The 27,427-nt window shown below is 43.4% G+C and overlaps 1 protein-coding gene across 1 annotated transcript in view; it reads left to right on the top strand.

The window, feature by feature from the left end:
- CDH4 (cadherin 4) overlaps positions 1-27,427 on the top strand; it is a 748,299-nt gene that overhangs the window by 115,385 nt on the left and 605,487 nt on the right. The window contains exon 2 of the mRNA XM_078651582.1: positions 10,695-10,871. Coding sequence (XP_078507708.1) covers positions 10,695-10,871 — 177 coding nt within the window. The remainder of the gene's footprint in view (positions 1-10,694; positions 10,872-27,427) is intronic.

Below are 27,427 nucleotides of genomic sequence, written 5' to 3' on the forward strand. Positions count from 1 at the left end.
GGGTCCCCCCTCCACTGTTGGGGCATTGCCCTGTGTGGTTGCATCATATAAAATTTGTACTGAAGAATACCTATGTGCAAACCCTGCCGTCACCGCTGACTCGCCTCCGTTCCTTAACACAAGGTAAGACATCACACACCACAATCTTTTTAGCAAGAACACAGCCAATGACGACATCGGCAGGCGACTCCATGTAAATCTGGCACTGCACAGTTTTCTGCCATTTGTACAATGCAGCGCTGCAAGTGAAGCGAAGTAATTCTGGGCCTTAGAGTTGGGGTAGAGAGAGCAGCACAGACCACTGACACCAGGATTGTGTGAAAAAGGCTGCTTAATTGAAACAGGTACACAATAACCTAGGCCTTTGCCTCACAAAACTAAAAAACTCACTATACAACTTTATACACCTATGTTAAGCTAGCCCCGTCCCGTAAATCTCCCTCCACCGCAACTTAATACAGTAATATTGTACCCACTCAAGATTTGTTTAACTGTAACTATGACCTTTAAACTCCCCAACCCTTTACTACAACTATTATCCCCTACTCAAGTAGACTTCCTACATAACCTTGAACTTCATGTGGCCTCCAGGCCTGGACTAATCTACCCGTTCCCTTTCAACCTGAACTGGCGTGTCAACAAGAATAAACTTTGTTTAAACGATGGCAACTTCTCTGCCACGCGCCTATGCACCTACTCCAAAGCAACAACCCTAAAATAACAACAATAAACAAATGCGCAAGTGTTCGAATGAAGCCAGACCAAACCAAAAGCTCCATTGACCTCAAACCTCCCCCAACCAATAAAAACAAGGGACGGGAGGAGGAGGGGAACTACCACTAGCTAGATACCAAGACACCGTGTTACCACGACAAAATGGCGTCTGGTACCCACAAAATGTCCGTCTATATACACCTTGAGCTACAAACTAGCCTCAAAATCACCCAAACTCTGAGCAGTCTTGAACTGCTCAAAATTACCCGGGGGGGGGAAGGGAGACCTCCCTGCGGTCGGCTGTCCCCCAAATCCCATTGGCACGAGGACGGTATCGCAACACTAATGCCGGTTTTACTCAACTGCTGCGATTTCTAGCAACTGGAGCGTATCATTCTATTCAGAGTAGCTCCAAACACCTCCAGCATAATTCTGATTTTTATGTGTGATGCCAATTTCACTCTGACTCTTCACATCTGGGTGGACGTGAATTTTTTTCCCCTGCAGTTTTCACATTTGAAAGGGAAGGACGCACTCGAGTGGAAAAACTGCGCAGGGTGTTACAGCCTCGACTGCTTAGGCTACCGTAATTGCCGATTTTAATGCAAAGCTCCAAGCAAATTCAGTTCTGCTCCTTGCCACTTCTGATAAATGTCTTATTACAGCCTGTAACGATGACCATGTGAAGCGCTCTGATGCCTTTTAGCTTGGTTCGTTCTATAGAAATACCATATACATACATACAAATATACATAAGCAGAAGATAGTGCGTGCACAAACCTTATGCCCCAGCAACTTGGTTCCCCATTTCGCTTTGCTGTACCAGCATCTTCTGCACCTCACTCATGAGGCCCAAAAAAGCTGAAACACATCTCTGGTTACTTGTATTACTGTCCTGATGGAAACTGTCCCAGTAGTATGGACTGGGCTGTCCCTTTTGTAGATGGAACCAAGATTTGTTTGTGTATGACCTTTCCTTGGCTGTAAAAACTCAGTGAGCAAAAAAACAATGGAATAGAATCCTCCAATGAGTGAATAACATTGGCTATCCATCAATTTTTGTTTTCCCTCCCTAGCTGTTCTTGATGACGTGTGTTTGGTGCAGTGGCTAACTGTCCTATGGTGAATAAGCCACACTTTACTGATGGTGCTTAAAGAATCCATTGTAATTCTTTTTTCACTTCTCCTCTCTCAAGGAAAATGCACTCTTTTGTTGTTTTTGACTATATTGCTCAGGCGGACTAAGAGTGCTTCTTCTAAGATTACCTGAAAACCCTCTCTCTCCTGTTGTTCATTAGCCTAAAAAGGTTGAACACCTGTGGGTTTGCCTGGATTCCTGTACAGAAGGGACATGGCCTTGCAAGTCAGGTTGCCCCTTTCTGGGTGGAGTGAAGACTGATTTGCTTAAGGTCGGTCTCTGTCTGCAGTGATACAATGAGCAAAAATAGCTAGAATGGAATGTGCTCAGAGTAGTTACCAATGTTACCATGAATGCAAGCATTTCCATCTATCGTTTTTTCTTTTCCTGAGTCAGATGGTGTCTGGGCAGACAAGAGGCTGGTGCGGACCCTACTCGTTTCTATTCTGACCGCCCCTGATTGAAATCTAGCTGGTCGTGGGTGTGTCTGTAAACAGAGAGTAAATACAGTCTCTACATTGTTCCTCCGCAATGCTCTTTATTGTTGAGGACTAACAGTCCTCCGCAGTAAACTGAGGGTCATTTCCCTGGCATAAACACACAAAAGGTGTTGGTTGGGGGAAAAGAATGTATGAAGTTACAACGCATACATTTACAATGCATGCCTTTACAATGCAGTTTTTACATCGCAACATCCTTTACAACGCATTCTTTTACATAGCATGCCATTACACTGCATTTTCAGAAACTACCTTTACAACGCATTCCATTACTTCGCATTATACCTTTACAATGCATACAATTGCAACGCATACCATTGCAACGCATACCATTGCATTGCATTTAAGGTAAGTGTTGGATAGTATATGGGTAATAATTACTATTCTAGCTCCAGTGAGTGCAACAGTAGGGTAAGTGTTGGATAGTGTAGGGGTAAAAATTACTATTCTAACTCCAGTGAGTGCAGCAGTAGAGTAAGTGTTGGATAGTGTAGGGGTAAAAATTACTATTCTAACACCAGTGAGTGCAACAGTAGAGTAAGTGTCGGATAGTGTACGGGTACTATGTGTTGTAATGGTATGCATTGTAATGGTATGCGCTGTAATGACTTGCGATGTAATGCCTGCGTTGTAGTGACATGCATTTTAATGACATGCATTGTAGTGACATGCAATGTAATTGCTGCGTTGTAATGACATGCGATGTAAAGGATGTTGCGATGTAATGACTGCTATGAAAAGGTAGTGCGATGTTTTGACTGCGTTGTAAAGGTTGTTTCCCAGGGGAAAGGCTTAGAAATAGTCGAAATCACTGGAAAGCACTCTAGGTAGCATTCCAGTCCATTATTTTTCACCCACTATGCCACTCCAGAGGCTCACCATAGACAAGCAGTTCTAACACTGCTTCTTATGGGAAGAGTCCATCCTTGCGAGGAGGGCAGCCTGCAGAAGGGAATGCAAGCAACCTCAGACTGGTTTTGGCATTGTCAGGCCTCATCAGCGCGACACAGTGTAGATCCTAATGCACAGTGAGAACGTGATTAGCGTCAGGTCTGGTGGCTCAGGGGACAAATGCATCCACTGCAGGGGCCTGTGTTTGACCTCATGGTCACAGGATCAAATCCCGGCAGGCCCACTCAGCCTTTCATCCATCTGAAGTCGATAAAATTAATATCATTGAGTTGGGTAACAATAAACATCTGGTATTCAGCACCAAGATGCCTACGGGTGAACGTGTGCTATACAAATGTTATGTTATGTTAACCCGTGGCCATTTAGATCGTCACATCACACGGTGATGGTATAAATGCATTCAGATAGCCTAGACCATTGGTAATTCCTCTGGGTAGCAGTACAACCCGTCGTTTTATTTTTGCACACTGTGCCATCTCTATGGGCCATATGTATCAAGCCAAATTGACTTCGCAAATGCCGAAATTCACAGAATTTCGGCGTTTGCGAATGCAATTTGGACTAATGGTATGTATCAAGCAAATCTGCTTGAAAAAGAAGGAATCGCAAAAATTGAGATTCCTTATCTTGCGATTGCATTTAAGGATCGCAAACTTTGCGATTCCTTAAATGCAATGTAAGAAGCACAAAAAAAATAGCTAATTGGCCGTAAGGAATCGCAAATTACCACCAACTTCTAGTTGGTGGTAAGTTGCGAATTCCTTTCAAAATGCATATTTTTTCATTTTTCAAAGTGCCATGTGACGCACATACATGCCCTTAGGGCATGTATGTGCGCTACATGTGCACCCATGCAGATTTCAGGGGTGCAACAGGGTGTCCTTTGGACAGCCCTGCACCCTTGAAAATATTCTCAATTTGCGATTAGCAAATTGCGAATCGCAAATTTCCCCTTCATTCCTATGGGCCTCCTGGCCCATAGAAATGAATGGTAAATTATTCCTTAATTGCGATTAGCAATTTGCTAATCGCAATTAAGGAATTTTAAGGAATCGCTAAAAAAAAGCGATTTTCTACATACATACCATTTTGCGATTTCTAAATAGCGATTCCTTAAAAATCGCTATTTAGAAATCGCTAAACGGAATGTTGATACATATGGCCCTATACCTCTATGCCTTATGCAAGTTAGTACTGACCCTGCTCCTTGTGGAACAGGTGTGAACTAATCTTCCAGTTCGACTTTCAGCCTGAATTGGCGCTATCAACCAGAATAAACTTTGTTAAACGATGCCAGGTGAGGCCCCCTTAAAAGGTTCCCCAAGCACCCTGGACCAGTTTCAGGTTTGCTAGGCCTTCTCAGTAAAGTATAGCTTGGATCAGGGTCCCACGCCTGAGCCTACCCATAGCCGCCTATGTCATTACATCACATACATAAAAGGCAATAGAAGGAAAGCCTCCAAATATGGCTTTGGCTAGTTGCAAGCATTCCTCCTAACACTTTGGGTGTTTGATGTAACAGCTTCCTCCCTTGCCATGTTCTCCATATTTTCTGCAGCATTGTGTGGTTTTGTAAGCAGGGGTATATGGTTCCCTAAATCTAGGGCTGGCAGCTTTGTCTCTTCACGTGCAAGCTGTTGAGTTTAGTAGGATAGTATTGTAGTCTGTGTGAGAAAACTGAAAACCCACCCCCTTGCTGCTCGTGTTTTCTAAAAGCGCCTTTCCCAATGTTGCGTTTCATGTGTCGACTAGTGCTGCGCCATGCTTTGGAGACCCTTCCAGGCGCTCAAGGGTGTTAGAACCCTGCACAGGAATCGGTTCCCTCTTCTAGTCACTGCACAGCTGTCTATCAGGCATCTCCCTTGCTTAACCTCATCGCTGCTAGTGAGTTTCCCCTGCTGTGCTGGACAGCAATAAAAACGGGTGTGGTCATGACGAGCTCAGCTCGTCATGAGCACCTGAGAGGTATATGCCATGACGAGCTGAGCTCGTCATGAGCATGGAAGGGGTTAACAACAACCACCACCCGCTGCCTGTGGTTCACTCTAAGCTTTCTCCCACACTTCCAGGCCTTTCTTTTTTGTTTTCAGGCTTGTTTCCATTCCCCACGGTGCTCTCCATCGCACATAGATTAATTGTTTACACTAAGTACATTTGGTTGTCAGACAGCAGGCGGAGTATGTCTCCTGTGACTAGCTGTTAGAGTCTCCCTGCTCGCTCATCACCCAGCCTTCTACTTTTCAGGCTATTGTTCCTTTTCCAAATGAGTGTTTAGCAACTTCTTTAGTGTTAGGAATTCCCCGCCCTTCGAGGGTCTAACTTATTTTATGTAGGGATGGGTGGAATTTGCGTAATCACGTTACGCAAATCTCCGCAAAACGGTAAAAAAATCTCTGTGAACACGCAGAAATTCCACGAACACACAGAATTGCTTGTTCGCGATGCTTTTTTCCTGTTTGCAATTGCTGTTTGCGTGCTCTGGTGGAAATATCTAGCGAAAAAACACATTTTGAGATCGCGAACAAGCAAAAATTTCGCGAAGTCCCGTAACGCAGAATTTTGGCCAATTTTGCGTTGTTCTTGGAACGCGAAATTACCCAAATTCAGCGAGCGGAACGGAATTTACCTCCCAGGCCTAATTTTATGTTTAGTACCATCTGCATATTTATGTTACATTGTAGAACCTGCACCTGTCGTCCTTCTGTCAGTTGTTAATTTCTCGCTTCACATCTATCTTCAGTCCTATTCTTTTTTAGGTCTTGCTAAATACACTTTTTTGACAGAACTCACGTTGCCATAAAAACGATATAAAAATCAGGATAGAAAGGGAGTTTGGTTCCACTCCATTGTTGACTTTCCTCTTTACAGACATTGGTTGGACGTGTTTTAGAAGAAATTCTGACCTGAAGAAAATAGTCCAAACCGCGTGTTTTCGTCGAACCGTCACTGACGACTACTTTTTTAAATAATTGTTCTTATCCGATTGACGTAACCACGGTAAAAGCCATTCTTGAAAAAACATTAATTTCTTAAGGTTAGTTTTTTTGTGTGGCTTTTTTTAAAGCTGGCTTTGCCCCCTTAAATCGCTGTTTTTAATTTCTTAGTTTTAAGGGGGTTCCCCTTCTTTACCCCGCACCCAGTTACTCTCCTCCCTTAGTATTCCATCCTTAGTTCTCCACCCTTTCCCCCATCCTTAGTACTCCACCTCCTCCCACCTTCCCTATTTTTCTTCGCCATACCTACCTAAGGGACCTCATGCACGACTTTCCCCATGCGTTTTTATAACACCCTTTTACCTTCATCGTTCTGTCTTTTTTGTCATCTATGTTGTTTTTAACTACTGGGTCATGGTAGCCACAAAAGAAATACTGCAACAATTTTTTTAAGACACTTTCCTTTTCCACAAAAACATTATTTTGACTTTTCTCCTTAATGGAATGTTGTCAGGTTGACTTTTTTCATGATGGAAATTCGTCCAAATGTCAGAATTCAGCAGACATTTGACTGGACGAACAGTAGTGTCAGCGCATACATGAAGTAGCTCCATTGGTCATAACTGATGAAGAACTTTCTAGGGAAACGCGGCGTCAAAAACAGTATTAAGTGGCTTCGGTCTTCTTTAATACCATGACACATAATGTAGGAAGTGTTCTTCCATTGTGAGCCTTCCGGTAAAGACAATATGGCGGGGTTTACATTGTGAAAACCAGTGCTTAATATGAGCAGGTGGTTTCTGGTGCTCAGCACTGGCACTTAATCATCAACACCTACTCACACCAGCCTAAAGTCACTAGAGTTCAGACAGGAGCCATAGCTGAATTTTGCAATAGGTCCTAAACCAAAGCTCGGAGTCGTTTGTGTACATTTAAGGAGCTTTGTATCCTTTATTTCACACTACAATAGGACACGGCACACTGCCTCGTCTCAGTATGCCTGCACCGCCTCCCAAAGTCTGCATCATCACCCCATGGCCTACACTAGGCTTCTTCAAAGTCAGTCCTGGAGGGCCAGATTGTTAGCATATCCCCATTTAGATAAATGTAGTTATCTTAAATATCCTGCATGGATCCTGCCCTCCTGTGTCCGACTTTGGAGAACCATGGTCTACACTCTTGCTATGTGCCCTCTACTACTTCTCCAGACTGGGACTTTACACATAGAGTACCAAGCTTCTAAATTACTGAAATGACTTCCTAAGTCCTCGGACTAGAATGTTATTTATGGCTTCCTCGCCAAAAACATTAACTCTGTGGTTATTTTGTGCCGGTGGTTGCCGATGGGCACTGCCAGCATTTATTTCAGGGGACCAGAGCTCTTTGGCTTTTCTTGCACTGTTCCAGCCTCTCTCTGTACAGTGAAATTCAGCAGATTAGTCCTTCTTTTATTTCCAACCGATATAGAAATAGAAGAAATAGAAGAAGTACAGCCAATACTCTGCATAGGCAGCACTTCAGCAATAACAAGGACCGCAATGCAACTGAAAGTAGAACTATTGCTCCCTCCCTCCCTCCCCCTCTCTCTCTCTCTCTCTCTCTCTCTCTCTCTCTCTCTCTCTCTCTCTCTCTCTCTCTCTCTCTCTCTCTCTCTTTCTCTCTTTCTCTCTTTCTCTCTCTCTCTCCCCCCTCTCTCTCTCTCCCCCTCTCTCTCTCTCTCTCTCTCTCTCTCTCTCCCTTTCTCTCTCTCTCTCTCTCTCTCTCTCTCTCTCTCTCCCTCCCTCCCTCCCTCCCTCCCTCTCTCTCTCTTTCTCTCTCGCTCTCTCTCTCTCTCTCTCTCTCCCTCCCTCCCTCCCTCCCTCCCTCCCTCCCTCCTTCTCTCTCTCTCTCTCTCTCCCTTTCTCTCCCTTTCTCTCTCTCTCTCTCTCTCTCTCTCCCCCCCCTCTCTCTCTCTCTCCCTCTCTCTCTCTCTCCCTCCCTCCCTCCCTCCCTCCTTCTCTCTCTCTCTCTCTCTCTCTCTCTCTCCCTTTCTCTCCCTTTCTCTCTCTCTCTCTCTCTCTCTCTCCCCCCCCTCTCTCTCTCTCTCCCTCTCTCCCTCTCTCTCCCTCTCTCCCTCTCTTGTTTGGGGTGCATGCTGCTCACCGGCCAGGCTGACTGAACAGATGATGGGTGTGCAGCTGGTAGAGGTGGTCAGTAGCTAAGGGATGTACTTATACTGCAGGTGAGGCCCGCCTCCCTGCCGACTCACACTACCTCTTCAGGACCATTATGAGGATGGCACTTATTTTTGAATAAATTAAGAGCTGGGTAAACTCGAACTTTGTCTGTAACCATAGCCTAGGACACATTCTTGGATGACTGCTGTGTGTTTTGGTATTTAGAGTGTATGTGCAACGCATCCAAATCTAGAAGGGGCGGGGGTTGCAAGCTATTGGAAGAGTTTGAAGCAGTGTATAGCTGGGCTCAGTCCGTCTGATCTGAGTGGAGCCAGTGGAAACATGACTGCGGTTGTAGGATTCAGACAAGGGTGGATGCAAGGACGTCAATTCACCAAAATGCCAGGGGTAGTGGAAGTGACATCACATGCCCTTTGACCTTCACTTTTACTCACACACACAATCTTACATATAAACACACATTCACACTTACACACACTCACACATAAACACACTGTCACCCGCAAATACGCACACAACGCTTATTTAAAAGCATTTTTACATACCTCAGCTGCTACAGAGGGTAATGTTTCAGCTAAATGAACTCAATTTTTACAACACTAATAGTAAAGAATATATATATATATATATATATATATATATATATATATATATATATATATATATATATATATATATATATATATATATATATATATATATATATATATTCCAAGAAAGAAGTGACTCAAACATAGATTCACCAAACAACAAAAATATATTTCCACTACAACGTTGCAGCTTCCGCCTTCCTCAGGTAGTACAAGATGGTTTGCCAAGATGGTTTGTTCAGTGGCTGGTCTCAAAGGCAGTGCCAGAGATAATAAGGGCCAAGCCAGGGGTCGCAGCTGTGACCCCTGGCGACCCGCAAATGACGTCCATTGATGCTGGGGATAAAGGGATTTAGTAAATACAGATGCCTCGCAGCAATTAGTAGCATAAAGGAAATAATTATTTTCAAGGTCTACCAAGCACCAGTGTGAACTAGCCTTGGAAATGCTTTTACTGCAAACAGAAGGTCACTGCCACTCTTTAACTTCTTAACAGAAAACTGAATCTGTGGACCATTAAAAGCAAAGTAGTGAAATTCAGTGCCAGATGTGCGACGCAATTTACCTAGTTGCAAACTGCTCATTGGGACGTTTGCAACCGCTAAAATACATTTTTAAATGTACAACGCCCTATTTCGCGAGTCAGTAACCGATTACCGGCTCGCAAAATAGGGTTTGCGAGTCGCTACTAGGAAGGCGCGTGCCAAAGGCGTCCGTTCCTAATGGCGAGTCGCACTGGTTTATAGAAATGTTTTGCGACCGTGAATGTGGTAGCAAAACATTTGCAGTTTACCACCAATTTTAAATTGGTGGTAAGCCATTTGCAAATAGGAAGGGGTCCTTAAGAGGTGCAAAAAAAAATCAGAGCTGACAGTGGTGTCACGGACCATTGTCTATTCTGATAAAAATGAAACGAAAATTTTTCATTTTTGAAATTCATACTATTTTGATTTAAGAAAAAATGGGCTGCATTTAAAAAAAATTGTTTATTTAAAAAAGAAGTCACAGACATGGTGGTCTGCTGACCCCAGCAGGCCACCCTCATTGTGAGTGCCAGCCATTCCCAATGGATCACGAATTGCGACCTGCCTCGTGAATATTAATGTGGCAGCTCCCTTGCGAACCATCTGGGAATCACAGACAGTGTCTCAGACACTGTTGTACATCAGGTTGTGCGTCTCGAAAATTGCGAGTAGCTAAAAATCGCAATTTGCGAGTCACAAATCCTGATGGTCGTTCATCTGGCCCAGAGCCCAGTCGCTTCAACCCTTGGATACGTGGGAGCCTGATTTTTCTAATCACTGGTAAGGTGTTCGACATCACATCCATGCTTATGATAATGCCTCATCTGTGTATCCCAACCCCTATCTTTGATGATCTCAAGTCCCTGACCCTGATAGTTGGCATTAGTGGTCTAGCCTTGTGTTTAGCATTTGCCACCGCTGTAATGCTGAGCACATATTTCACTCATTATCTCTTTGATTCCTGCATAACAGTTGCAGGGCTTACCACAAAGGATACCTTAGATAAGATATCAAAAAAGCACATTATACCTTTTTCACCAGAGCGACTTCAACTTGATATTCGTATTTTAGAAAAGTTACTTTTAGGTTGTCAATTTTAATTGAAAATTGCTGTGATCCTATGCTTGACAGATAATTTTGATCAGTAATTTGTAAGAATTTCACCTATTTTTTTTTCTTATTGCCCCTTCCTACAACCAAAAACAGTGGAAAGGAAAGAGAAACACCACTCCAGATGAGGCATATCTGCCACCTGATGCTTTGTTACCATGGCAGCAACACCAGGACGCCAATGGACTCCGTCGACAAAAGAGAGACTGGGTGATCCCGCCCATCAACGTACCTGAAAATTCACGCGGGCCCTTCCCGGAGCAGCTCGTCAGGGTGAGTTCCAACAACACGCCTCAGCCATCCTTAAAAAAGCTCTGTGAAAGAAGGTGGTGTGTTCCATGAAGAGTTTAGCAAAGGAGATCTTGCCTACAGGTAAAACACAACTTATCAAAGTCCCTAAAAGACTGATTTGTATGAGAAAGACGGCGTCACGAGTTGAGTTCCGCTCTTAGACACTGGGCAGGTGGTAGAATCCGTCTCATGTAAGGCTTGTGGGGGATTGGAAAGTCTCTGAATCTGCTCTATTGCGGAGTTCCTGGCTAGACGCAGTCCAATTCAATGAAAAAAATGTGTGAAAATCTAATGAAATTATTTTAAGTAGGTAAAATAGGTGGGTTAACATAAGAATTGACAAAAGAGAAGTTAAAACACACAAATTAATGTTTTTAGATACATGCCAAAAAGAATGAGAAAAGTACATCAAAAGGCATCCTGGCCATTTATTTCCAGTATTCCTAAACATATTAAAAAAAAATGAAGTTAGTTGAAATAGGTCGGTTCTCTGTCCTCCCTTGCATACACCTCTCTTTAGGTACATCTCTCAGCAGCTACTCCGTATCTTGATGCTCGAGTATCCGCGCCCTCACTCACTTTCCTAGAGGTCACTTTGATGTTTGTACATCAGTCAGTGCATAAGGGGTGGGCACTCCCTGTTGGAATGGATAAGTGTTACTAGAGAGAGGGTGGTAGTTTAATATGCAAAGATACAGATAGAATTTACTGTAAGTGTTCCCTGGAATATGGTTACGGCCATCCTGGTTTAGAGGGGCCAAGGTGAGACCCGATGATGACGCATGATTCTATCCAATTAGCCTATCATTATCCCTGATGGTTTCTCCTATCTGGAAGAGTTTATACTACTAATTGGGATCTAGTAATTGGGTGGTAGGATACGTTTGGTGTTGTTGATTAACGCAGGGAGATGATATCCTATGCCTCACTAAAAACCTCATTCCCATCCCCAGAAAAAACCCAGAATGCAATCCAGTTTTAAGGGCCTGATATAGATTTCGGCAGACGGGTTGCCCTATCACAACGTGACGGATATCCCGTCTGCCAAAATATAAATCCTATAATATCCTATGGTATGTATATTTCGGCAGACGGGATATCCATCTCCATTGTGACGAGTAACCCATCCGCCGAAATCTAAATCGGGCCCTTAGAGTAGAAATGTTATTTGTCCATGTTATGCAGGTTATTCAATAGCTGTTTTACAAATACTGTATGTTGTTCGGTATTTTGGTTATGTTACTGCGTTTTCAAGACGTGTTGTATGTTTGTGAAGAAATGGTTTATTGTGTATGTGTTTAGCACAAACTGTTTGCTTGCCCCTTACGTGTCGGCTTCAAACAGACTCATAGCAAGGCGCAAATTTGTTTTCCTTTCCATTCCTGAATTTGGCGGTGTCCAGTAGCCTCATCATTCTGCATAGCAGAGAGGCTTTAGGTGGCTATTTAATGTACGTATCTAACCACTGGAGTGGTGGCGGCCCAGCTGCCGGGTTCTGTATTTCAGCTGGTGCAAGTACCTAGTAGAGAACTCCAGAGTCCATGGGCTAGGCATCAGACACTGCCTTCTATGGCTGATGTTTAGAGTAGGGTGCGATGGGCGGACCATTGATAACGATGAAGGATAAACTCGTTTTTCCAGAAAAAAATTAGCACCCCAGTTCCTTCTCACAGGAGAAAGACCACTCTGTGGTGTATCTTGCCCCATTAGAAAACACCAAATTGCAACCTCAAAAAATGATCTCTTATTTTAACTAGTCATTGCAATTATCACAGCTTGTTCATGTCCACCTCCAGCTTCTCCAACCTGCACCATGGGTCCTCCCAGATGTGTAGAGAAACCAGAGCCATTTCCCGCCTTTTAGCCCGGGGAGTAAATGTCATTGGCTGCAAACTGCACATTATATTAAAACATACATTCTCTCCTGAATGGGATTGAACGTGAGCTGGGTTGTTACCCTGTCCAACTCAGTAAATACTAAAGCTGTGACAAAATCCTTGCAGGATCAGGAAGATGTTGTTTGCAAATTTTGCACTTTGTCTTCCAGCTCCCGCCCACCCTCCCCCACTCTGGAAGATGGGCTCATCCGCCTCCCATGGGTTCATGTGACGGTAGCCTTTTCTTCCACATTCAGATTTCTTCCTGCCTTTTCGGCTTTGTAAAGAGACATTAGCAAGGTTCCCTGGGGTTCCGCAATGCTTTTTTTTTCTTTTACTCGCAGAAATAATGGCTGGCGTCTTTTGTCTTTTTCTACAGCGTATTATTTCCTATTGTATTTGCTTCAAAGAAACCAATTTCTGCTGTTGAACCACGGAAGTTGTTTGCTTTTGTTATATTTTAGAGCGCTTGTGCACGCGAGCACTTCAAGCGTTCCTGGTAACTTTGTCACAATGTTAGGGAGCGCTTCATCCAAAGGGGTCTGGATTATGAGAAGCCCAGAACAAGGAATGTATTTTCATAACTCCTGAAGTTTTTGCTTTTTATACAGTCTCATTTGTAAGTCACTAGTCGCATAAAATATAATAAAAATCATCAATAAAAATACAAATATAGATCAATTAAAAAAAGTGGGTTTAGGTCAGCACTCCTCATCCACTGGTCTCATCACTTGTCACTCACATTTTGCTTCCACCCACTACAGGATGCAACAAGGGACAATGGTCAGCCCTCTTCAGCCATTGGCTCTCTTGCACTGGGGTTTTCCCTTGGTCATATGTTCATTTTACCCCAAAAGAAGCGCAATTCAGTGTCAATTCGTGTGGGCGAATACTTTACCAATGCTTTTTTTCTTTCCATTCATTGTCCTTTATATTTTTTTAGTAATACTTGTATACTTAAAATATTTCCCAGTTTACCTCAATTCAAATTCAATATATCTTTTTTACTGCACGAATAAGAATCATATTTTCCTGTCACAAGCATAATAACGAAAAAGGGATTCTATAGGTTTTAAGTGCACCTGGATGCCTGGAAGCACCCCTTCTGTTTTATTAAAATGATATGCGATGCGAAAATGTATTACCAGTATATGGCTGGCTGCCACGTTCAGGCCTTTTCATATATTCTTGTTTTTTCTTCATTTTATTTTTATTGCACTTGCGTTCAATACAAATAAAAACAAAATAACCATTGCACCAGTTTCCTCAGACAAAACGTGTTCATTTTGCCAATGTCTGTTAAATTATGCAAAGGCCTGAGCTTGTCTCGGCCTTCACCCGATTCTGTTAAAATGTTAAACCCCATCTCTGGGTAAACATCACTTACAACGAAACTTTTACAACGCACTACCATTACAACGTGGTCATTACAACGCATTGCGCTGGGGGGCGCTCTAGGATAGGGAATAGGTTAATTTACTATCCAATAACCTTCCCTATTGTCCACGGGGACTGGAGTTGGAATAGTAAATTAAACTATTCACTATCCAACACCCAAAAGCGTTATGCGTTGTAATGGTATGCGATGTAAAAACCGCGTTGTAAAGGCAGGCGTTGTAATAGCCTGCGTTGTAACGTCATACATCCCCATCTCTGTAGTGACTGCACATGAGTGGCATTAATGATCCATAGGTCAGGCCTAATGATGTCTACATTTGAATTTAGTTTTTATATAATAAGCAAACACCAAACATGCCTGGCACATGAGCTCTTACTGCAAGATACTTAGAAATTTGGGACTGTAGGGAGAACTGCCCTTTTCCCCCATGGGCAGTATTTCTGTAATGTTGCTGTCTCTTACCTGCCCCAAAACATCCACATTGGGCCTGTTGGTCAGTGTATCAAATGTATAATTGCGTGATAGTGGCAGCTATCTTCATAAAAATTACAAGGTGTTTGCAATGTGCTTTTAAATAAACACAGTTCATATTTATTTGGGGGCATCGTGTTACTAAATATTTACTTTATAAGCGTTTAAGATTGCTGCTTAACCTGAATGCACAGATGAAAATAGTTGAACCCTTGGGATTACCTCATTGACCAATGTGTGACTACAGGATTGACCCTCCCCTCCCCCCCACAAGCCTATAAAGGGCACCATCCGCAAATCGGACTAATACAGTAAGACCTATCTTTACCTTCAATACAGACTAAGTCAAGACTGTGACATTCTAGAGATCCTTTTAACCCTGATGAAGGCCCAGGACCCTCCTGCACTTTAAAAAGGGCTGAAACATGTTTGTTAGAAGAAAGAGGTAAACAGTATATCCCTGCTCATTCACTCACTATCTTTAGTCAAGTCAAGTCAAGTCATAAAATTTATATAGCGCACTACATACCCAGAGGGTTTCAAGGCGCTTGGGGAGGGGAGGGGGGTTATTTGTCAAATATCCACGTTTTAAGTTGTTTTCTGAACGCTAGGTGATTCTGGGTGAGGCGAAGGTAAGCGGGGAGTGAGTTCCATGTTTTGGCAGCCAGGTATGAGAAGGATCTGCCTCCCATGGTGGTTTTGTTGATGCGAGGGACAGTGGCGAATGCTTGGCTGGAAGATCGAAGTTGGCGGGAGGGGGTGTAGAAGGACAGACGAGAGTTGAGGCAATCTGGTCCGATGTCGTAGAGTGATTTGTGTGCGTGGGTAAGCAGTCGGAAAGTGATCCTCTTATTGACGGGTAGCCAGTGGAGGTCTTTAAGGTGACCAGAGATGTGTTCGTTGCGTGGGATGTCTAATATGAGCCTGGCTGAGGCGTTTTGGATTCGTTGTAGTTTCTTCTGTAGTTTGGCGGTGGTACCTGCGTAGAGGGTGTTTCCGTAGTCCAGTCGGCTCGTGACCAGAGCATGGGTGACTGTTTTCCTTGTTTCGGTGGGGATCCAGCGAAATGTTTTTCTGAGCATGCGAAATGTTTTAAACACTGCTCAGTGCACTCTTTAATAAAGAGATATATTTTGGGGTTTCACTGAGGCAGTTTTATTATCCAATCTGGGTCCCTCACCTATCCAGACCTAAAAAGTCTTTAGCATCTCTCTCTTCCTTGATGTTGAGACCACCTCGGTGGTATAACCCAACCAAGGTGGGACAGATTTGCATATAATGAAGCATGCCACAATAAGGTGGGTACAGTTTTTCCATCCATTATTATGATGCTCTCGTTAGGATTTTGGCAGTTACTAAATTGATGTATAGCTTCCTTCACCTCCATACGTTTAGTGTGCATTATTTCAGCCTTGGATCATTTATTTCAGTGAGTTAATTCTTCTTTCTCTCTTGTGATAGGGAGTGCTTAAAATTCCAACCAGACCTCAGTAAATAAAATAGTGGATGCCTGAGGTTGTGAAAAACAATGTTACCAAGCAAAGGGTTTAGAAGCGAAAATTACTAACACCAAACCATAAAACCAATATCAAACGTTACTATAACAAAGCATAAATCCAGTGGCGCGCAACACTATAGCCAAGCCATAAGACTATCAGGAAACAGCAAAGACACCAGTGCGAATGCATACAACATGTTAACATGCCCCAAAATGGCAAGAAAGGGCACTACTGCAGGACTCTGGCACCATAAGCTGACCCAGAAACGTAGTGTACATGTGCAGAGCCACACAGAAGGGATTTGGGGAAAGGTAAGAAACCATAGGCATGAAATAAAAAATGATAAAACCAGGATGAAGAAAAGTCAAAATTATTATTTTGCGGGATGGATGTAGTTGGAGAGCAATAATAGAACAAAAATTAATTGAAAATATTTACAGTTTCATTTAATAAAAAACTATTTAAATTGGGACATTATGTAAAATGGGAAAGTGTTGGAATTTGAATGAGGATAAAGGTGATATGTAGGGCTGGGTTCAGAATTAGAGGCTAAATTGAGGCTCATGGGTAAGGTAGGCATTAGGGTTAGGATTTGCACAGGTTATGGTTGGGGATAGCATTAGTATAGTTTTAAGGTTACAGTTAGAATTAGCATGAGGGTTTGTGTTGGTGTTAAGATTTGCACAGGATTAAAAAGGACTGACTGTTAGGGTTACAGTCAGATTTAAAATTGGCATGAAGGTGCGCGTCAGGGTTATGCTTAGCACATGGTTAAGATGGGGATAAAGGTAAAGTTAGTATTAAGGTTCATGACAGGGGCAGGATTAGTGTTAGCGTTATGGTTAGGGATAACATTAGTGTTCGGGTTACAGTTTAGGGTTTTAGAATAAGTTTAGGGTTAGGTTTAGGACTTAAGATATCACCACGCGTTAGCATCAATATCCAAATCTCTTTATTATCCACTCTGCATTGTACATAACATAATGTTAATTGAAAATGTCATCACCCTGAAGGCCTTAATCTGGATTATTTCTTTATCGTGAATTTGCTCCTTTGGACATAGTTCCGGATAGTCAGCAGAGAGCGGCAGTGAAAAGCATCATTACTGGTCCTGGCGCATTCTTCGCCCGGCTCTAATGCTGTAATGCTCTCTTTGGCTACATCTGGAGAGCTTCTCTGCACCAAGAATTGCTTAGATTGCAGCAGAATAACAAAAAATGCTAATTCTGTAAAGAGCCATTTTTACCACTCCTAAACCTCATAGTGAGGAATTGCCTAATTCCCCTTTCCAGTTCTTGTTCCTGCATTATTCACAGGCTCTCAGAAGCCAGGGACTGCAAAGCGGGGGACGGTTTCTGTGAATGGAAGATCCTCTTTCTCTGGCTAAATTGCAGCATTATACGCTGCCATCTGCTTTTAGTTCTTTCCTCAAGTGCATTAGGATTGGCAAACGTCTTTTAGGAGCCGCTCAGGCGGATTCGGAGAGTCTGCGATTCTCTCCCTAGTACCTTTAAAAGGCCTTCCCTAAAGTAGATGGCATAGAATGCTTGACTGGCCCATTATCATCTCAATGGCAATTATTTTTTTACTAAGGATTATAGGTTGTGGAAATGGAAGTAAGAAGGCTGAGCGGAGGCATATTAGCTCCTTTTACTGCTTCAAAGTGCGCTGCTCAGCACATGGAGAGCCCGCTGCGGCGTGTCATCCCCGCTGGCGGAGAACAAGGCTACGGCTTCTGCTGATGAATTCAGGTGCTTGTTTTGCTGTTTTCACCTCCTGCTCATCTGGCTGCCGCTGCATCGGGTCTACTGACCGCTGCGATCACCCCTGTGGTGATGGGCAAGCGGTATGTGGAAGCGGAGTCTGTGTTCATTAAATACAGCTTCTTAATGGGTTGGAAGAGATACAATGCAGTGGTAGGCCTCACCCTTCACTTAAGATCCTCAACCTCCAATCCCTCTTAGGGTGGTCATTGCCTGCTGCCCGGTGGATCCAACTGTGAACACATGTCGGATGCTCACGCGCAGAGGAGGTCAGGTCAGAGGGGTCAGCGCTAATAAGCATGATTGCTCGAGCTTTGCAGGAAATTACAGTTTCTCCACATTTATCTATATCCATCTTTAACCCCTTCGCCGCGGGGCTAATTCCCCTGCGGTGCTCGGGGGAGGGGGCGCACGCAACACCACGTGCTTGTGACGAGCTCAGCTCGTCACGCTGGCGCTGTGCTCATGAAGAGCTGAGCTCGTCTTGACCACACCCGTTTTCGTGGAACGCTTAGCACAGCAGGGGAATTATGCCCGCGTGTGTGCGCCGTGCGGGTCATGACGAGCTCAGCTCGTCATGAGCACAGCGCCACCGTACCTCATGACGAGCTGAGCTCGTCATGAGCACGGAAGGTGTTAAAGTTATCCCTGCTTTTAAATTTGATTCAGGGTCTCATGCAGATGATCTGGTGAATCCAAGTTATTTACTGTTTCTGTTCAAGAAGAAAAGTACCTTTTTTTGACCTAGTGGTCTTATTTTTTTCTTAAATGTTGAGTCTATCAGCTGGAAGCCCTGCTGTACCATACACTTTGGGCCCGATTTCCAAAGGTAAACTTAGAACCGAAGCCTAAGTTTAGACCTGAAGTTTAACGTTAGACTTCAGGTCTATACTTAGATTTCAGGCCTAAGTTTATCCTAGTGAATCTGGCCCTTTATCTCCACCATACATATGGAGACTTCCACAACTGCCATAGTCACCAGGTTTCAGCTACTAAATACATGCAAAAGATCATATGAATATTACCTTCCACAGAATTAACACAATGATCTCCGTCCCAGCCATAAACCTGAGATCTGCGGCAGACTGCTGATGGAGTGACCCCAATACTCCTTCTCCCCATTGGATAAGGTGCTAAATGTCTCCACAAGGACCCTGTTCAACATCCTTAGGCACATGCTAACCTTGTACTATTACCAAAGTCTCTTCTTGCAACTTAAACTAAGCCAGATGGTGCTGACAATCAAGTCACACTTTCTTGGGCTGAGTTGGTGGACTGTTCCTTTAATCTAGTGGGACCTCGTCAGTAAAAGTATATTTCCGCTGTTCTGCATTTTACCTCCTCACTAGAGGTGCATAATTCTTTAACTACTTAGATTTAGTTAGGTGAATTCGATTTTTGTGCTTCAGAGCACAGTTTCCAAATTTGCCAGCAATCAGCATTGGTAAATTTGCCATACCGTTGCTACGATATTTCTGTTTTATTGATTCACCGATTTCAGGGGTGAATTCCCAAGGTGTGATGTGCTTATCTTGTTAGGTTCCCTCCCTTGGAGCATATAAGACATGTGTGCAGGAGATCCCATGTACACAGCCTTCCAGTCACCTCAATGGACCTACAAATATGAACTACATTTTCATCTGGAGATTTACAAACTCGCATGGATTTAAGATTATGCATTTTGAAATATTTACCAAGGTTCCCATAGTTACACCTGATAGCGTCTTACTGTCGGAAGGTTCTATGTGTATGTTTGTGAACATGCAATTGCAGCCCAGTAGCGGAATTTTCTCATTTGCACTGGTACACAGTGTGCATGGAGGAATACCATTGCCTTTTTGCACTGCCATATTTTTGCCACCTGCAAAATGTTTCCCCTTGCCAAAATACCCTTCCCCTACACCATCACCATTTGTGGGGTCTTTCCTCTCAGTGCCCACCCTAGAAAGACATTGAGAATACACTCATTCTCGAGAGTTTGTGTCTGTCCCCAAACTTTCCAAGAAAGCCTTCGACAGTAATGCATACTTCCACCCCTTGAGTGGTATTTACCAATGCTAAACCATCGTGGGATATTACCGCAGCTGCACAGTCACTTTTAAAACCACCTTTCCATAGACAATTATGTGGTTAAGTTGGCCATAGTCTTGGAAGTGTATTTGTCACCTGGGCAAAGTATTTATAACTAGGTTTCACTTCCACAAAGGGCATATGTCAGAGAGTGCCTTAAATTCACGAGTATAGAGTGTGACTTAAATTAGGTTTGCTCCTAAATGTCCTTCCCCTCCCCTTCACTCTACAAGATTGCTCAAACAAGACATGTGTCCCTCATTTCCAGGGCCATGCAAAACCCATTTTGGGCACAAGTGGGAATTTGCAAGATAACGGGATTCCAAATCAGGCAAAAATTGTGTGTGCAAAGGCTTCGCCCACACAATATTTCTCCGCTAGAACTCAGTAATGATGCAGGTATACAGCACAAATGTATAGTTTGCATAGCGGAAATCCTATGCAATTAATTGATTTTCCCTCATTTCAAGGTCTGAAACTCGAAACGGTATGCAAATTGTGCGCGCAATAAATATTGTACACCGTGGCATAGATGTTTACCCGAAGTGCGACCTTCTCATGAAGTTTCGCACCACTGGGAATGAGGGTCTTACATATCTAGTCAAAATGAAAAAAATACATCACAAAATCATCAACTTTTACAACCTGGCAATAGTAGGTATGTGTATGTAGAGGTGAATTAAGTAAATTCACCTCAGGTTTGACCATTCTTATTCCTGGGAGGGGAATTTAGAACCCATCAAAATAATGTGAAATTGGCATTGAGCTACAAGTCAGGAAATTGAGGATAACTGTTGTGGTGAATAAGTGGCAGATATTTCCATCCTGTTGCTGATGCCCTGGTCCCAGAGGAAAGAACCGCTGTTCTAGAAGAACTGCATGAGGCTTGTAATGATGTGAAGGTCAACGTGAAACTGATCCAATCTCCTGATTAGGGATCAGACCACCCTGTGCTCAACCGTAGTTTGGACAGATTGCAATACTCATATCATATCATCACAGGATAGCTCAGATGCCGGTCTGTGAAGGAAATCTTGGTATCGCATGCTGAGTAGTAGTGTGCAAAACTATGGACTTATTTCCTCTCAAAAGTGTGTAGAAATGTAAGAATATGTTTCCAAATTTACTGTTCTGCTACAAAATTCAGTTTGTTGGTATCTTGCATGGCTTTTTAGAAGATGCCTTACAAGATTCTGTTATGACACTGCTTCAAGCAGTCTGGTGCCAGCTGGAACTCATAGAAACACACTGTCTGCGCAAAGCAACCCCCCGCAGGCAAAACAATAAGCAAAATTGCACAGTTCAATTTTTTGGGACATATTTAGCGAATTCCACCAAATTAAACATGTGGTAATTTCACAAATTTCATCTACGTAATTACAATATCATCTAGGACTTTTGTAAAGGTACCTCTTGGCTGCCGACAGTGCTAAAGGTCTAGCTGATAGTATAACGCCCGCCTATTGGTGATAATGGGAGCAATAGTTCATTTTTCCAAGTTAATGCATGCCCTGCTGTGTAAGGGAGGTTCAGGGGAGTGCAGTCAGCCTGGCCCCCTGCCTCCTGGAGGCTCAGTGCTGAGCTACTTCGAGCTGGTGTGTAATCAATCGATCAATCAGGATTTATAAAGGGCGGCTAATCACCCAATAGGGTATCCACAATTTGGAGCATATAGAATGACTGACCACATAAAGAGACAGATTGGTCCCCTGTGGCTGTTGCCACTTGTGAAACTGACAAAGTACTGTGTACTGCATTCATGAAAACAGGGAGACTAATTGTCTGATACTGAGATCTAAGCTCACCATACTGTGAAGTGCCGTGGAAGGCAGTTGTGGGTTCTCAAACACAGTTGTTGTCTCGGTCTCGGCCCCAGGCACATCAGGTGAGACTTGATTTCTCTGGCAGACGTTTCACCACTGACTGTGACACATGTGAATTTCCACTGCGGAGCCCGAACACTGGAAGTGTGCATTGTCAGTGACCACTTATCAGGTCTCCCTAACTTTCCAGAAAGTTGACCAGAATTTTAGAGACACAATACTCCCCTTTTATCAAAGGTCTATTGCAGAATGTTAACTCTATCAAAATGGCATCTGTGAAAAGGGCATCTAAATCTGTATGTGGTAGCATCATAACCTAGCTGGCCAGTGGTGCAGATGGAGTGTCCTCACCTTCAGGGCATTTGCCAAGGTCAGAGCTCTCAATTGGGCAGAGAAGCCCTGAGAGCCGGGGACGGACGACTCAATGTTTTTGGCAAATCCTCTCTTACTGCCCTCCTCTAAATGAAGCATAAATGCTTTTTCGGCTGCATTGAATCCTATAATAGTCTAGCGGCGCAGTGCATTGAAAGAAGGTTTTCCTCAAGACGCTCGCGGGTGATATGCTGTGCTCTAAAAATGTACTATTTGATTGAAAGATTGCGCTCTGCAGCTGGCTGAAAGCAGAAGGGGAGGGTATTGCTTTGGTAATACTGGACCACACCGACGTAGCTGCTTCTACGCAGCCATACCAAAATCATCGTAATGCTAGAGCACTTCTTCAGCTGCCGCTTCTCCCTACCGCACAACGCCTCCAACACATGGAGTTGAGACTTTGATTCGACACATCTAAAAAATTCAGCATATGCTTCAAGACACCGGGTCAGATTTTTCATGTGTGCTAAGGACACCATAAGTTCTGAGCTTAAAAGCTTTAGAAGCATGGATAAAACAAGCAGCGGCGCCGTCTGCTTGGTTTTATCCTCCATATGCTGGTGGATGTTGCAGAATGTTCACAAACTCAACCCTTTCGAATCGGCAATCGTTCGTTCCACTTAGAGATCTCCATTCTAGCATCGCGATCCATAGCTGCTATCGATGGGCAATGCCCATCAAACTGTTTCGGTGTGAAATTAGGGCATAGTTGTAGATTCTGAAATGAACTTCAACCAATAAGGCAGATTTTTCCAATAGAAAAAGCTTTGCAATGTCATTCCTTTCCTGTACTTACCTGCTGTGTCATGGCATGAATGCATTTGTTTATCTTCCTCTGGACTTTGATTGCAGTCTCTACTTGGGCATGCTCTCTGATATTTCTCAGGCAGTAGTGGGAACAGAGAAGGGATAAGCAAAGGTGCAAAGTCCTCTGCTACAAGATACCAAATTGCTTTTTTTCAAATTACACCTGGGGCAACTGTTTAGCATAGCCTAGAGCAGCTCCATGCACCTCTCCTGTCAATCAATGCTGCCAGAATATGGGGATCTTACATGAAAATAGAGAAAAGACTGCTGCGTTATGGTGGACATTGAATATACATCATACCAATCACATCTAAGACAGCCCTCAGTGGCAGTGGGTAACATAATTACCTGTAAGCCGGTGTCCTGTTCTTCTGAAGCTGACATATGCCTGTATGGAATATGGAGAGGAAATGCAAACTTGGACCTGTCCGTACCCAACTTCATAGGCGCCGGCAATCACTTTGCCCAATACTAGTAATAGCATTTTGCATCATGCATTTTTTAATTTATCTTAGTTTGCAGTATGTGAATTAATGTTATTCCCTAAGATCCCAGCAGGTCCTTAGTGGTCTCATTAAGGCATTGCATTTGGTTTGAAAGGAGATCATTTGTGGTACTGCACATCCCTTTGTTTTGCATTTTGGGTAAGCAGAGAGAAAGCTTGTCCCCAAGTCCACTTAAAGATCCAAAGAGTAGCATTCCGGTATTGTTGTTCTTACATTTTAGCTGGGAGCTTTTCAGGGTGTTTAATTCTGGCCTTTCTTTCAACTCTTCTTTTTAGTTCTCAGTTACAGGCAGCTTTAGCTGTATGTTGACCAGACATATTGTTTCCTATATATGAAGTGTAGGCTTTGCATCAGCCCCTTGCTGATACTTAGATGTCTTTGTTGTCTAGCTCAGTGGTCTCCTCTTGATTCAATGACTTTTCTCCCCGTTCTTGTATTTGTCCCAATTGGGAACATTTAGGACTCATCTTGTTCTTATGGGTTGTCCTGTATAATTCCACTGTTGCTGATGTTGATTGCTTTCAGGCAACTACATTTTTCGTTTTAATTTGAGCATTCTATGGCTGTGTCTTCTTTCTCTTCAAATGGACTGATTCGAACTTTGCTTTGCCCCCACACCTCCTCACTCTCCAACGCGGGCGGTTGAGACCGTTCACGGTCAGAAGGCTGGCACTCAAGTAGAAAATCTACTCAAGCAGCAGCAAAATCAACTCGAGTGCCTGCGCCTTCTAGCACGCCACGTAGTGCTGTTCGTGCTGATATTTCATCATGGATTGCGCTCCTGGCGTTAAATTACAGCGAGAGTAACGTGACGTGCCTATTTCCATCCATTGGCAGAACTCCGCGGAATCTTGCTGAGTTTTTATGTATCAAATCTGCTCGGTTCACCCACCCTTAGACAGCACCACGCTACGTAGAAATACCATTGCCTGTCCTGGCACACACAAAACCACATTATGCATCCTGGGATTTACTAGCCTTCGCTCATTGTCCTGCATCAGTCGGCCTGGGTTCAGCTGCTGAACTCCAGCGTCAGCATCTCCCACTGGTGATTGAATGTGGCAGTCCAGATACTGTCACGCCATCAACAAATACTAAAAATGAACAAGAAACAAGCCAGGAATTTGTGAAGGATTGCTCACCATCAGGTTAAAATTGTGGAGTAGCAGTAACCTCTGAAGCAATACGAGGTATGGCCGATCCAATAGGTGACTACCAAAAGTAAGCCAATGGGAGGTGTTAGGGAGCAAAAAAAAGCGATCTTTATCTCCTCACATGCATGAATGGCCCCTTAAAACATATGCAGAAGGGACTAGCATAAGCACAACCTGGCCCATCAGATTCCTGTTTTCTCTACAATTCTTTCCCTGTCCTTCCTGGAACACTTTGTGCCATATCTCTGGGCATGACATGGCTGTCACAGCCTTCTCTCCCCTAACACAATGCCCCCAAATAGATATTTGGTGCACTTTCCCACACTTAATGGGCAACTCACACCTGGACCGCTTTGGACCACACACACCTGGACGACCACTCCCACCTGTACGACTTAGGACCACTCCCACCTGTACGACTTAGGACCACTCACACCTGTACGACCACTCACACCTGTACGACTTAGGACCACTCCCACCTATACGGCCACTCACACCTGTACGACTTAGGACCACTCACACATGTACGACCACTTACACCTGTCCGACTTATGACCACTCCCACCTGGGTGACTTACGTGTAATTGAGATGTCCAGAAGCTTTGCAAAATGTTTTTGAGCACTCTCAAAGTTATGACTGTGCAGGTGTTTACAGTTTGTGTATTGTATTTGACTGACTACTCCACCTACACACCCTTGGCACACTCAGTCCAATATAACCTCAGCCCCAAGTGTAGATAGGCGTCAGTCGTCTACACCATACACACACAATACCAGTCCATATGTGTACAGAACAACTGAGAATTATGCATATTTTACTCATGCGTCCAATAAGTGACCACCACCTTTCAGGTGATTAAGGACAATGTTTCTAATCTTGAACTTTTGTGTGCTCGTCTAATGCATTCTGGAGGTGGTAGTCTTGCTTTGCTACTGTTAAACTAATTAGAGTACTCCACCTAGTGCTTAATTTGTGCCAGTGGTTTCCGGTGCTCAGCTCCGGCACTTAATTGTCAACGCCGGCACTTATGGCTGTTTTCCACATGATGGCGCTATTTGTCTGATTTAGAGATGAGAACAACAACAGTTTCTTTATTAATTCAAAATACATTACAAGTGACTAATACCTGCTGTCAAGTTGTTCTTATAGCTTAGGGGCCTGGAAGAGTCTGAATTGTCACACTTGTAGGAGTGTGATTGTTAGAAGTTCCTTTGGTTCTGTTGTTGGCAGCACAGACAGGAGCAACGGGTAGTGAGAACTGTGGTAGACTCCTGATGAAGGCCCTAGCACATATTTTACAAATTAAGCACTGCCTCCACCTAATATTAATGATTTGTAGTTTAAAATTTAAGGATTGGAAACAGTGCCCCTAATGACCTGGAGTGAGGTGGTCACCCTATGTCTTCACTATTATGTTTTTAAGGATTTTTTTACACAACTTTTTAAAATGGTCGCCAATAATCTGTGCAGGGTAGAAGCCACATATGTTGCTCCTATAGCACACAGACTATGGGATATTTATGAAAAACAGTGAGCCATTACAACATACACAGTTTTAAAGTGACAAGACTCTTTTAATTGTATACCAAAAATATGAAGACAATTTTAAGGCGCCTTTTCATTTTGTACCAAAAATATGAAGACAATATTTAAGGCTCCTAGAATGTTGTGCCCTTCACTGAAAGATACATGCATCCGGATGTGCACTTAAAACTTTTTCTAGTTATCTCTTAAAACTTTTTGGAGTCGGTTCAATTCGGTTCAGATGTGTAGACTGACCTAATTTGAAACGAATTGGCAAGTCCTTTGAGTTGTCTCCGTCTGCTGGCTGCTATTGTGAAGGGGCAGACTTCTAGCCTGTGCAGGCTGATTAGTCATGTCCTCCTTCCCAGACGGTCTAGCTTCCGGATGGAAGATGGCTTTGTGGCAGAGGTCGCGCGTGGCCTTCTGGGACAAGACATCCCAGCGCGCGCCATTGTCTGCTGTGGGCGCCATTGCTTCTAATTCTCATCAAGCCATTCCGTTTGGATAACAAAGTATTGTAAATGGAAGCTTTTTGGAGAGAAAAAAACCTGCCAGAGTGATGGCGCGCTCTTCTGTGGAAACAATGGTTCGTTTCTCAGAATTTCAGCTCTGCCTGGAAGTTTTGTCGCTTGGAAAGGCTGCAGCCGAGGAGCGGCGCGCGCGTGTGGGAAGACGTCTACATTGTCACCTCGTACACACACCAATAGACCTTTTCTTCTCTGAGAATATTTCACTCGCTTTTCAGTCAAAGATGCAGGGTTTCTCGGAATCTTGACAGACTTGCATTAAAGTGCCACTAGAAGTGTTTGTTTCCCTAGAAAGAGCAAACATTGACTTTCTACTTGGAAACATCAGCACTGAGATCTAGGTGCACAGCCTGTCAATCAGAGCTAAAGAAATCGGTCCAATTGACAGGAGATTTTCTTCAAATAGTGCTCACACTACAATAGAAGAAGCACCGGCAGCATAGAAAAAAATGAAAACTAAATTGCACCATTTTGAAAGGATTCCTGCAATAATTCATGCCAGTTTCTGGGGAAGCTTGGCTACAGATTATTCAGTTTCTAATCACAACTAAGTTCTTTCCTTGGTTGTGATTTGAAAATACAGAAGGAGTTAGTTGGTTGCCTTTAAGTCTGCCAGCAGTCATGCTACTACAAATATACAATAACTTAAGCAAGCGCTGTGCAGAGCTAGAATAAAATAAGTCACTGGCTTGTCGTGAGCTAAGGTAACATTACTCAAGGGTTAATGCTGATCCATTGTATCATA

Source organism: Lissotriton helveticus, chromosome 7, assembly GCF_964261635.1.
Source record: "Lissotriton helveticus chromosome 7, aLisHel1.1, whole genome shotgun sequence".
In the NCBI taxonomy this organism is placed as follows: domain Eukaryota; kingdom Metazoa; phylum Chordata; class Amphibia; order Caudata; family Salamandridae; genus Lissotriton; species Lissotriton helveticus.